Source organism: Anolis sagrei, chromosome X, assembly GCF_037176765.1.
Source record: "Anolis sagrei isolate rAnoSag1 chromosome X, rAnoSag1.mat, whole genome shotgun sequence".
In the NCBI taxonomy this organism is placed as follows: Eukaryota; Metazoa; Chordata; class Lepidosauria; order Squamata; family Dactyloidae; genus Anolis; species Anolis sagrei.
The window spans coordinates 30,305,374-30,319,213 of NC_090034.1; the positions used below are offsets into that span (position 1 = coordinate 30,305,374).

A 13,840-nucleotide genomic window follows, 5' to 3' on the forward strand; every position below is an offset into this window, starting at 1 on the left:
CACATTATAAGTGTATTCTCAATTAGCTTCTGACACCTTTAATAACATCAATCGGCTATCGTCCAGAGCGCCATCTGTCGGACGTTCGAGGCTTTCCGGCCAGCGCGCTGACGTCACGTCACTTACTCCCTTTAGTGCCGAGTTCCCGGATGTTGCCTCCTTTTTTGCTCCATCTCGGAAGGTAAGGATGGCGGCGGCGCGGCTCTTCTCCGTTGAATCTCGGTGTTGTTATCCGCGGCCATCCTCCACACAGGAGCGCCGCCCGGGAGGCGGGGAGGCACCGAGAGCTTCGGGGATGTCTAGCGGGAGGCGAGGGGTTGCTATTTTGGGAGTGGAGAGCGGGAAGGCGTCGCCCTGCAGGATAGGCCGCGCTCGGAGCCATTGAGTTTGTCTTTTTAGGGACAGTTTTGCCTTACGGCAGGCATGGTCAAACATGGGCCCATGCCTGCTTTACGGGGTAAACCTGCATTTGAACCTCATCTCTTGCAAAGCTTCCATTTGAACTTCTATATGATAGGCCTGCATTATTTTCGTGTCTTTTAGCCTTAGGCCTGTGTCTTGGAATCCTATATATCTTAGGTGGATGTATCTTCAGATACATGATGCTGGTCATTGACCATGCTTGTAAGCTGCCTGTAGAATCCCATGCAGTTGATCTGCTCAAGCTCCATGCAGGGCAATGGTGGGAGTTGTAGTTTGGGGAGCTGCCAGCCCTTGAAGCCCTGGCCAAGCTACAACTCCCAGCCTTCCCTAGCATTGCACATATAGATGTATATGTAGATTTTATATATGTGTGTGTGTGTGTGTGTGTATATATATATATATAAAATAAAATGTATCATGTAATATGTAATATATATTACATGTAATACACATTCTACATTGTAACATATATGTATATAACATATGTAGATATATAACATATATAATAAATAATACTTTATACAATGCAATGTTACATGTGTATGTAATATATGTAGGTGTGTGTGTATATATTATGTAGCCGCTTTACCTCTCCTTGGAGAGAGAAATAGGGTATAGATAAATACACATATATTTGTATTGCATTGTATATGTTATATTTTTATATACCAGGTCCATGATGTCAGAGATTTGGCTGCAGAAAGAGCCAGACTGGCCCATGGAGTTGGTTGTGCAATGTGGGACCAAGGTTGAAGGGTAACTTTGGGCCAGGCTGCTTTGAATTTTGGACTAAACGTTGCTGTCTTTTGGAGACAGGATACTGATTGTTTACTGCCTGGAGTCCTTAAATGGGGAGAAAAGCAGGATTAAAATGCAATACATCGATATTGAATGGGGCTTATGGAAAATTTTGATTGTACTTTGTTTAGATTTGGCTTCCAACTCCAGCTAAATAAAGACATCTACATTTTGGGGACAAAAAAACCCCCAAGTGCTTCTGGCTCAAGCATTTTGGGAAAGGGGCATTTAAGATGTACTACTTTGAATACATAGGACTAATATTTTCCAAGATAAGGATGCTAGGTTGAACTCTCTAGCATAGATATTTGCAATATACACATTTCCCCCTGCCTCAAACTGACTTGAAGCCTTCAGTCCACAATTGTGTAAGTTCAAAAATGCTTCCCAGGCTGGATCTATGCTGCCCTATATATATTCCAGGATATGATCCCAGGTTATTTGGCAGTGTAGACTCATGATCCATTTGAAAGCAGATAATCTGGGATTGGATGCTGTAGGGCAATGGGGGGAGGGGAGGGGCAGTCCATCCATAGTCACTTTGGGTTTTGTCCCTGTGCATCATTGCGAATTATGTCCTTTAGAAAGTTTCTATGATCAAATCTTCAGCTGTCAGCGATTCTATCTTTTTCCAATATTGTGCATATATACCATTCTTGCTCCAGTTGATGTGTACTGTAATGTTTGGTCACATCTGTATCCAAATTCCCAAATGGTCTTGCTTGAGAGCAGGGGTTAAATGCCATCGGGACATTGTCTTGTACACATTTTCTTTGGGATCTTGATAGAAGATTTCTTTGAGGTCCCTTCCACACAGCCATATAACCCAGAATTTCAAGGCATATAATCCGAGGTTTTATTCAGCTGTGTGGAAGGGGCCTGAGTCCCGACTAACGTGACGGATTGGTCATTGTTTCTGGTGGCCCTCTCTCACTCCCTCTTTGTCCCTCCTTTCTTCCTTGCATTATACAAGTGACTAACATTTTATGATTTACTCAGATGGCAGGCGAGAAGAAAACCAAGCGAGTCCGGAAAGTCCACACCAGCCGCAACCCAGTGCTGGCCCGAGGGATCGGGAAGTACTCCCGCTCGGCCATGTACGCCCGGAAAGCCATGTACAAACGCAAATACAAAGCTCCGGAAACAAAGGTAGAAGAGATGCGGATGTTAAAGCTCTCTGCAGCAGTGCTTCTTTCATGGCCCTGTTTACTTGAGTCAAACACTTGCCTTTTGGGGCGAAATAACCTTGCCAAAATGAGGGTGCGCATGAGATTTGTGCCATATGGTCCTCTTACTGCTGAGCCAAAGACAAAAGGGAAACTGCTTCAGGAGCATCACCCAGAGATCCTTGCCTCTAGCTTAATTGTCATGGCGTAGCCTGGGATTTGTAGTTTGGTGAGGTACCAGCATTCTTTGGAAAGAAGGCCAAAGTACACCCCCATTACTCCTTAGCACTGAAGCAAGGCAACTAAGGTGGATTCATTCTACAGCAGTGTTTCACAACCTGGGGGCCGGGACCCCTGGGGCGGTTGTGAAGGGGGTGTCAAAGTGGTTGCCAAAGACCATCAGAAAGCACAGTATTTTCTGTTGGTCATGGGGGTTCTTTGTGGAAAGTTTGGCCCAATTCGATCGTTGGTGGGGTTCAGAATGCTCTTTGATTGTAGGTGAACTATACATCCCAGCAACTACAACTCTTAAATGTCAAGGTTAATTTTCCCCAACCTCCACCAATGTTCACATTTGGGCATATTGAGTATTTGTGCGAACTTTGGTCCAGCTCTATCATTGTTTGAGTCCACAGTGTTCTCTGGAGATTGGTGAACTACAACTCCAAAGCTCAAGGTCAATGCCCACCAAACCCTTCCAGTATTTTCTGTTGGTCATGGGAGTTCTGTGTGCCAAGTTTGGTTCAATTCCATTGTTGGTGGAGTTCAGAATGCTCTTTGGTTGTAGATGAACTATAAATCCCAGCAATTACAACTCCCAAATGACAAAATCAACTCCCCCCAACCCAACTAGTATTCAAATTTGGGCGAAGCAGGTATTTGTGCCAAATTTGGTCCAGTAAATGAAAATACATCCTGCATTTCAGATATTTACATTACGATTCATAACAGTAGCAAAATTACAATTATGAAGTAGCAACAAAAATAATTTTATGGTTGGTGGTTACCGCAACATGAGGAACTGTATTAAGGGGTTGGGGCATCAGGAAGGTTGAGAAGTACTGTTCTACAGCATAGCTGCACCCCAAGCTTTTCCTTTCCATCACTGGGAGCTATGATGTGTTCTCACACTTTTGTTCTGAAAGAAGGAATTCTAAACAGGTAGCAACTGTAAGGGTGAAATTACAAAGAGGGGACTTTTTGCCGCTGTGCATTCAACAGCAAAAACATTTTGGTTTCAGGGTTTTGAAAATTGATGTGTGCATTACACTTGAGTAAATACAGTATTTGATGTGAAGGAACAAGGGTTTTTTCCCCCCAGTGTGATGAGGATTGGCACTGCATTGATATTAAGCAATGATGACACTTTCCTGGAAAGTGCAGACTAGCAAAGAATGGCTCATGGATTGCGGGTGAGCCACAGACAGTCACTTTGGGTAGAGCAAGGGGACATACTCGCAGCCTAGAAATGTAGAGTGGGCTCAGATGCCCTGTAGTGGTTTCATTGGACTAGGATTTAGGGAGATTGGCTTCAAATCTCTGCTCAGCCACTGGGTTCTCGGCCTAAGAGGAAGGCAATGGCTAACAGAGGGAATCTTGCCAAGGAAATCCTAAGAGACAGTTGCCACAAGTCAGGAATTGGCTTGTACAGCCTGAAATGGGTATTATCTCAAAAAAGTAATAAAACCTGGGAGAAATCAACATTGGTTTGTTGTGTGTTTTCCGAGCTGTATGGCTATGTTCTAGAAGCATTCTCTCCTGATGTTTTGCCTGCATCTGTGGCAGGCATCCTCTGAGATTGTGAGGCCAAACATCCCGGAAAACACAACAACAAAACAAACCAGTGATTCCGGCCATAAAAGCCTTCAACAATACATTGAAGTCATCAATGTTTGCTACCATGTTACTGATGTCTGGAAGCTGAGGGTTGGGAAGAATGGGGGGACTTACTCGATCTCGCTTGTAGACAGCTGGCTTGATTCTTTTGGGGAAGCAGTAGTCATTCTACGTCCTTTGGAGGCAGGCACCTGTTCTTAGAGCCGTTGTGTGGAAGGTGTGCTGGTTTGCAGAGATCTTTACAGCGCTTGATGTTTGTCTCCCTTGCAGATCGAGAAGAAGAAGAGAGAGAAGGAGCCAGCCACAATCACAAAACCTGTTGGAGGCGATAAGAATGGAGGCAACCGGGTGGTCAAGCTTCGCAAAATGGTAAGGACACACCTAAGCAGCGGTGGCATTTTCATACTGCACACAGATTTGCGCTGGGAGAAGACTGGAGATATTTTCCACCTTTGGCCAGGTTTCCCTGCTGATTGTGCCCAGAATTCTGCTCAGAAGAGGTTTCCCTCTTCTGGGCATGATTTCCGGGCATCTATGGCTACTGTAGTGCTTCCACTGGGGACACTTGAAAATGGGTCAAAAGCTTGCCCATTTTTTTCAGAAAGCAAGAATTTTTCGTTCTCTTTCTGCAGTACTTTTTAATGCCTGCATTCCGCCATGCAAGTGAACTCAAAACTCAGAATTTTAGGTCCATGTTTACTTGTTAGGAAAAACTAAGTGATGAGGTTCAGGCCTAAGGTTTGCGCCGCACTCTTGTCTCCCTCCAGCCCCGATATTACCCCACAGAAGATGTGCCCCGTAAACTGCTGAGTCACGGCAAGAAGAATTTTGCCCTCCATAAGAGAAAGCTGCGGGCTTCCATTACCCCGGGGACTGTGGTGATCCTGCTCACCGGGCGCCACCGAGGCAAGGTAAGGGCAGCCCCCTGACCCTTGTCTTTGGGCAGGTGAGCACTGTAGATGAGTTGCCTTTTCCCCGTGGTTACCTTTTCACAAACCTTTTCTATCTTGTGTTTTTAGCGTGTTGTCTTCCTGAAGCAGCTTGGAAGTGGGCTATTGCTCGTAACAGGTAAGCTCCTCTGGTTGACCAGCAGCGGAGTTCATGGGGGTGCCTTCCTGGGGTCATGGGAGCTAGAAGAGGAGACAAAAACATAATATTTGTGTTATCAAAGGATTTCATAGCCAGAATCACTGGGTTACTGTGAGATTTCTGGGCTTTCCAGACAGGAAACAATCAGGGCCAGCTAACACCTCCCAACAAAGTTTCCCTTCAGGCAGGAAGCAGCCAGGCTTTGAAGCTGCAAGGCAATTCAATGCTAATCAAGGTGGCTAGTTGCAACATTCCCACTTGTCTCCAACAGACAAGAGTTCTTTCTCCCACCCCGGACATTCCACAGATATATAAACCTCACTTGCCTAGTCTCCAAGGGACTTCACCACCTCTGAGGATACCTGCCGTAGATGTGAATGAAATGTCAGGAGAGAATGCTTCTCGAACATGGCCATACAGCCTGGAAAACTCACAGCAACCCATAGAATATTTGATCTAACAGCCCCTTCCACCAGTGAACCAGATGTGGGCAATTGGGGGTGCATCCGCCCCCAAACACCTCAGCACCCTGCTTGGAGACATTGGGTCCATTTCCGTTGAGTGTTTGGATTCCACTGGGTCATTTTGGGACCAAGAGGGGACTTTTTCCATCTTACAAAAACCTTGTGTGAGCCTTACAGTGCCCCAGAAGAAAAACAAATCAAAGAATGCTTCATTAAATGGGCTCAAGATAATTGGTTATGGACACAAATAAAGACATACTATTTAGTAATGGCAGCAAGCATAGTCTATTCAAGAAGTTGGGGAGAAAAGGAAATACCCTCAGCAGAACAGTAGCTAATAAAAATAGTGGAAATTATTATGAGTATGAACAAATTGACCTAATTATTAGCAAAGTCCCAGGGAAAATCTAGGAAACCAACTGATGGACTACCTTTCAAAGAATATGTTACGAGAGAAAAGGAGAATGATAATATAGTAAAATCTAATAAGTAGTTTAGCTCACAAACTTCTTACTGCTCAATTCAGAATAAAACTAAAAAGATCAGGGAAAACACAGACCAGTAACTAACATTCCTAGCGTATATGCAGTGGAAGTGAAGACCAGATTTAAAGTACTAGATTTAGTAAATAGAGTCCCAGAAGAACTATGGACAGAATTTCACGACATTGTTCAGGAGGCGGCAACAAAACACGTCCCAAAGAAAAAGAAAGCAAAATGGTTGTCTGCTGAGACACTGGAAGTAGCCCAAGAAAAGAGGAAAGCAAAAGGAAACAGTGATAAGGGGAGATATGCCCAGTTAAATGCGCAATTCCAGAGGTTAGCCAGAAGAGATAAGGAACTATTTTTAAATAAGCAGTGCATGGAAGTGGAAGAAGACAACAGAATAGGGAGGACCACAGACCTCTTTCAGAAAATTAGAAACACTGGACGTAAATTTCAGGCAAAAATGGGCATGATAAGAAACAAAGATGGCAGGGACCTAACAGAAGCTGAAGAGATCAAGAGAAGGTGGCGAGACTATACAGAAGATCTTTATAGGAAAGATAATATCGAGGATAGTTTTTCAGAGTGATGAGTGAATTAGAACCAGACATCCTGAGGAGTGAGGTTGAATGGGCCTTAAGAAGCATTGCTAACAACAAGGCAGCAGGAGACAACGGGATCCCAGCTTGAAAGAGGATGCTGTCAAGGTGATGCATGCCATATGCCAGCAAATATGGAAAACACAAGAATGGCCTTCAGACTGGAAAAAATCAACTTATATCCCCATACCAAAAAAGGGAAATGCGAAAGACTGCTCAAACTTCCGTACAGTGGCCCTTATTTCTTATGCCAGTAAGGTAATGCTCAAGATCCTGCAAGGAAGACTCCAGCAACACATGGAGCGAGAGTTGCCAGATGTTCAAGCTGGGTTTAGAAAAGGCAGAGGAACGAGAGACCAAATTGCCAATATCCGCTGGATAATGGAGAAAGGCAGGGAGTTTCGGAAAAACATCTATTTCTGTTTCATTGGCTATTCCAAAGCCTTTGTGTGGATCATAATAAATTGTGGCAAGTTCTTTGTGGTATGGGCATACCAAGCCACCTTGTCTCTCTCCTGAGGAATCTGTATAAGGACCAAGTAGCAACAGTAAGAAATGACCATGGAACAACAGACTGGTTCAAGTTTGGGAAAGGCGTACTGCAGGGCTGTATCCTCTCACCCAACCTATTCAACTTGCATGCAGAACACATGATGCGATTTGCAGGGCTTGACGAATGTAAGGCTGGGGTGAAAATTGCTTGAAGAAATATTTAACAACCTTAGATATTCAGATGATACCACTTTGATGGCCGAAAGCGAGGAGGAGCTGAGGAGCCTTCTAATCAAGGTGAAAGAAGAAAGCGCAAAAGCTGGGTTGCAGTATGGCAACAAGAATGATTTGACAACTGGGAAATAGAGGGAGAAAACATGGAGACCGTGACAGACTTTGTATTTCTAGGTGCAAAGATTACTGCAGCTGCAGACTGCAGCCAGGAAATCAGGAGACACTTACTTCTTGGTAGGAGAGCAATGACCAATCTTCATAAAATAGTGAAGAGTAGAGACATCACACTGGCAACAAAGATCCGCATAGTTAAAGCAATGGTGTTCCCCGTAGTCGCCTACGAATGTGAGAGCTGGACCTTAGGGAATGCTAAGCAAAGGAAGAGAGATACTTTTGAACTGTGGTGCTGGTGGAAAGTTCTGAGAGTGCCTTGGACCCCGAGAAGATCCAACCAGTCCATCCTTCAAGAAATAAAGCCTGACTGCTCATTGGAGGGAAGGACAGTAGAGGCCAAGATGAAGTTCTTTGGCCACATCATGAGAAGAAAGGAAAGCTTAGAGAAGACAATGATGCTGGGGGAAATGGAAGGAAAAAGGAAGAGGGGCCGACCAAGGGCAAGATGGATGGATGGCATCCTTGAAGTGACTGGCTTGACTGAAGGAGCTCGGGGTGGTGACAGCCGACAGGGAGCTCTGGCATGGACTGGTCCATGAAGTCACGAAGAGTCAGGAACGAATGAACAACAATAAAAAGAAAAATTGTCTCATAAGGAAGATGAGCGAAAAGGAAAAGCATATAATTAAGGACAGTAACCGATTAAGAAGATTGGAAGTTATAAGCTTACCCTCCCTCCCCATTTCTATCATTTCCCCTTCCACGGTCCTTTCCCCACCCCTGCCTAATTACCCTTTCCACATTATTTAAAAAACAATATTGGTTGTAAAATAAATGTAGCAATTTGGGGGGGAGGATGTGGATTCAACACTTAACATTTAGCCAAGCTAATGAGATTATCGAGAACTTTCACAAAATGATGTTCAGATGGCATATCACCTCATCAAAATCGGCACAGATTCACAAAAATTGTCAGGATAAGTTTCGAAAATGCAGTCATAGTAATAAAAGCAGAAAGCGCAGGGAAACACCTTTCTGCCATGCAGGAAAAGCACAATCAAAGCACCCTTGAGCAGTGGGAGGGAAATAGCAAGGTGGGGGGGGGTGCTAGGAGGGGGGAGGGAAGTGTGGAGCCCCTCCATATGTTTCATGGAGCACACTTTAAGAACCTCTGGCATCGATATTTGAGCATTAGACTGGGGCTCCTCTAAGAGCCCATGCTTTGAACCCCTGATCCATCATGGAAACCCGCTGGGTGGCTTTGGGCGAGGCACGTCTCTTAGCCTCAGAGGACCCCCGTGACAATCCTCAGAGTCCATCTTGTTTCTCTGTCCTGCCTTCAGGGCCCCTGGCCATTAACCGTGTTCCTCTGCGAAGGGCTCATCAGAAGTTTGTCATTGCCACATCCACCAAGGTCGACATTTCCAGCGTGAAGCTCCCCAAGCACCTCAACGACATCTACTTCAAGAAGAAGAAGTTGCGCAAACCCAAGCACCAGGAGGGTGAAATCTTTGACACCGAGAAAGAGGTAGGGGCTTGTGTGTGCCACAGAAAAGACCTTCAGAGACAGGAGGACCGGAGCCCTGTTGCAGTCTGCACTTGCAGCCGTGCCAGTCACCTTTTATAAATCACCATAAAGCAGCTTCCAAATATCCAAGAGGACTAGGCTGGGTGAAATGTGCTCCCCATTTGCGACTAATATTTAAGTTCCTTTTTAGTGAAATGCGAGTGCTTTCTAGAATTGTTAACACTGAACATCAGAGCATACCTCCATTGATCAGTCCAAGGCCCCTTCCACACATCTGTATAAAATCCACATTGAACTGGATTATATGGCAGTATGGACTCTGATAACTCAGTCCAAAACAGAGTGTGGATTCGCTGCCTTGGATCTTCTGAGTTATATGGCTGTGTGGAAGGGCCCTGGGTTATCTAAGTCCACACTGCCATATAAAGCAAATATTGTGGGATTTTCTGCCTTGATCTTCTGGGTTATATGGCTGTGTGGAAGGGCCCTAAAAATTAAGTTGCTCCCTTACATTAGAAAATATCTAATGTAATTGTGAACATAATATTTCTACCTCACCCTCTCTCCCCGAGGGGACTCAGGGCAGCTTCCAAAATAAGGTGGACATTCAATGTCCCATGCAATATAAAATAACATCTTAAATTAACATCTAAATAAAATTCAAAACGAATAAAAACAATCCTTGACAAGCAAACAGACTATTGCCTCATTGAATGCATGGAGCAGTCAAGTTCTGTTTCAAAAAGGAGCATGAATATAAAATGACGAGTGGCACTACAAATGCTGCTCTGAGATCAGAATGAAGAGAAGGGGCCATGAAGGCAGTTCCATCTTGCCTCCAGTGTCATCAGTTGGGAGCCGGCCCCTCCCCAGCACCAACCGCTACTCTGAGATAAGAGTGAAGAGGGGGACCAGGAAGGCAGTTCCACCTTGTCTCCTGCACTATGCTTATAATATAATATATTGTATAGACATATAATATTGATAATAGTATAATGTAATACAACTATATATTTTATATTAAATGTAATATTACTAATATTACAGTATAATGTTATAGTACAATGTAATATATAATATTAATATTGTGCTATGATAATAATATATTGTATTTACTTTTTACTTGTAAGCCGCTCTGAGTCCCCTTCGGGATGAGAAGGGCAGCATATAAATGTCATAAATAAATAAATAAATGGATGCTAGTAGGGTGATCAGTTGGATGGAGGCCATGAAATATTATTCCGCTTCCTCTCCATAAGCTAATGTACACAAGTACCATGTATACTCAAGTATAAGCCGACTTGAATATAAGCCAAGGCACCTAATTTTACCACAAACACACTGGGAAAACTTACTTGACTTGAGTATAAGCCGAGGGTGGAAAATGCAGCTGCTATTAGTAAATTTCAAGAATAAAAATAAAAATAGATACCAATAAAATTACAATAATTGAGGCATCAGTAAGATGAAATGCTTTTGCATATTTACATAAAACTGTAATTTAATATAAGACTGTCCAACTCTGATTAAATCATTATTCTAACCTTCAGTGTACATGTGCCTTCCAATAATAATAATTTGGGTAAAATAAGAAATGTAATAATAACAATAGAGTAAAATAAGAAATGTAATAATAATAATAGAGAAAAAATAATTATTATAATAACAGAGTAAAATAAGAAATATAATAATAATAGTAGAGAAAAATAATAAATTTACTAATAATAAATAGAATAAAATGAAAGTAATAATAATAACAATAATAATAATAGAGTAAAATAAATGTAACAAAAAATCAATAATCACTATACCGTTTATTTTAACTACTGTATACATTTTGGGGGAAATGCTGTGTGTATATGAATAAGAAAAAGTGAGAAAGACTGACTTGGGAAGGAGGTGGGAAAGGACTGGAAACAGGAAAAAGTTGGAATGGGAAGAGATGTTTGAAAAATGGGGAAATGAGGTGGAAAAGGGAATAGATGGAAAAGACAGATTGGGGTGGGAAGGGGGCAACTGGGGAAGGAGGAAAGATTGAGATTGGAAAGGGGGGCTGGAAACTGGGAAAGGTTGGGGTGGGAAGGGGGGCTGGAAAGTGGAAACTGCAGTGGGAAAAGGGGCAAGACTGAAATAGGAAAGATGCTGGAACCTGGGAAAGGTTGGGATGGAAAGTGGAGGGAGAGGGGCTGTGGAATAGGGATAGCAAGGGGGAAACTACAAAAAGGGAAGGCTGGGGTGGGAAATGGGATAGAAAAGTGGGGGAAAACTGAGGGGGGAGGATTAGGGAGGGAAATTGTGGGTGGGGGGGATCCTTCCTTTGACTCTTTGGAAGGGGCTGCCTGGGAGAGCTTCCTGCTTTTGCAAGGCACCTCAGGAGCTCCTGCTGGGGCGAAGGGGCTGCCTGCCTGCTCTCCTTCCCCTTCCTCCTCCCCAGCAGCCTGCTCTGCCATCTGACTTGGCCAAGGAGAGACAAGGCCTGGGGTTGCATCTTCCTCCTCTCCCCCCCCCCCCCCCCATCCCCAGAAGGGAGACCTCGAAAGCAGGGAGGGGAACAGAAGTGGGGAGGTGGCTGCTTGATTGTGGGAGGAGGCGTCTCCTGTGCACTTCCATTTCCCTCCCCGCTTTCCACGTCTCCCTTCTGAGGGGTGGAAGTGAGAGGAAGAGGAGGCGACCCCAGGCAGCTGGTTGATCGTGGGAAATGAAAGCACAGAGGAGATACCCCCTCCTTGATCCACCAGCTGCCTTCCTGCCTCAGTGGCCAACTGAAGGAGGAGGAAGAAGAAGATAAATGGTGGCTGCCACCCTGGAGGTGGAAGAAGAGCAACGGAGGCAGCAGTCCCTTCTCTTCTTCCTCCTCAATGGCCAGCTGGAGGAGAAAAGGAGGTGAAAGGGCAGCGGCCCCTGTGTCGCCTTGCCATTTCTCCTCTTCTTCCTCGTCTTCCTCTTCCATGGAGGAGGAGGAGGATTGGCAGAAACAGCGCCGTGGCAGCATAGGAGCCTCAACGGGGGTCCCCTGTGCTGCCTCCGCCGCTTGTCCTCCTCCTCCATGGCCAGCCGGCTTCGGAGCCTTGTCTCCAGGCTCTGATATAAGCCAAGGGAGGATTTTTCAGCCCTCAAAAAGACCCGAAAAACCGTATATACAGTATGTTTTTAATAGCTTTATAAAGGAGAGGGCTGAAGGGTCAGTTCTAACCTCCTTAGGGAGGGAGTTCCAGAGAGGTCTGTTTTTTGTATATAAAGGCTGTGTTGGGATCCCACCCATGGCCAGGTGTCTTGAGAGAGTTCCTTGCTCTCAGTTATGGACAGACCAGAATGACTAGGCCTGGGATATAACCTTGGATCAGGAATCCCAAGTCCAAAAGGTCTATTGCCTTGCTTTCATCCCTAGACCTTTGGGAAGCAAGGGTTTCAAGACGCAGCCGCAATGGGAGTTTTCTTCGAAGATGCCACATGGCATCTTGCAAAGGAATCTTTGGTGGCCCAGTAGTCCAGCCGTAGGGAAGGGCCTTGAGCCTTGGCAGAGAGAGGGCCCCATCGACTCCCCCAATAAGAAAAAACTGCTCTTCCCATTTTTCCAGAAATATGAGGTGACAGAGCGGCGCAAGGCAGACCAGAAGGCCGTGGACTCGCAGCTCCTGCCCATCGTCAAGAAGACGCCTCAGCTCCGGGGCTACCTGCGTTCTACTTTTTCCCTTTCCAATGGTGTTTATCCTCACAAATTGGTATTCTAAACCGTATGGAAGCAATGCAATAAACATTTGAGGAAACCCCTCCGAAAGCTTATGTTGGTCTCTTATTTTTTCCGGGGGTAGTCCAACCCCCTTCTGCCTTCATGCAGGAAAAGCACAATCAAAGCACTCCTGACAAATGGCCATTCAGCCTCTGTTTCAAAGCCTCCAAGGGAAGGCGTTTCCACAACACAGGGCAGAGAGTTCCACTGTTTACATCAGGAAGTTCTTCCCAGTGTTCAGGTGGAGTCTCCTTTCTGGCAATTTGAACTCGTGCCTCCATTTAGTCAAAGGCCACCCTTCTACACTGCCATATAAAATCCAGATTATCTGCTTTGAACTGGATGATATGACAATGTAGACTCATATAATCCAGTTCAAAGCAGATAATCTGGATTATATGGCCATGTAGAAGGGGCCCTGGTTTCCAGGGCATCCGTTCACATATATTTATACATGGCTATCATGTGCTTCCAAGCCAACCTCAGTAAATGGAGTTTCAGGAAAGCCTGGGTGGGGACTTCTAGGGTTGAGGGGAGGTGCAGTGCCTACATTTCCTTTGCAACACATACACTCAGCAGGCCTGCATAACCTGTGACCCTCCAGCTCCCAGAAGCCCTAGGCAGCTTGTGCATTGAACAGGAATTCTGGGAGCTGAAGTCTAAAAACACTGGGAGGGCCACAGGTTGAAGGGGCCTGTTGAAACCCAGTCTGATGTCTGATCTTCACATCATATTCCTGTCATATCTGCTGAGTAGTTGTACATCTGTATCAGATGTCGGCAAACTTGGGCCCTCCAGGTATTTTGGACTTGAACTCCCACCATTCCTAACAGCCTCAGGCCCTTTCCCCCTCAGCCACTTAAGCTGAGGAAAGGGCCTGAG

At 44.9% G+C, this 13,840-nt stretch overlaps 1 protein-coding gene across 2 annotated transcripts; it reads left to right on the forward strand.

The window, feature by feature from the left end:
• Nucleotides 1-115: 115 nt before the first annotated feature.
• RPL6 (ribosomal protein L6) lies at nt 116-13,011 on the forward strand. Of its 2 annotated transcripts, none has more exons than XM_060786089.2 (7): nt 116-181; nt 2,221-2,370; nt 4,494-4,592; nt 4,991-5,134; nt 5,243-5,291; nt 9,044-9,228; nt 12,807-13,011. In XM_060786089.2, the coding sequence occupies exons 2-7, from the start codon at nt 2,221-2,223 to the stop codon at nt 12,957-12,959; spliced, it is 780 nt and encodes a 259-aa protein (XP_060642072.1). In that variant the 5' UTR covers nt 116-181; the 3' UTR covers nt 12,960-13,011. The 2 variants fall into 2 exon arrangements, with proteins under 2 accessions (XP_060642072.1, XP_067329177.1); XM_067473076.1 differs by lacking the exon at nt 116-181 and adding an exon at nt 419-457.
• Nucleotides 13,012-13,840: the final 829 nt, after the last annotated feature.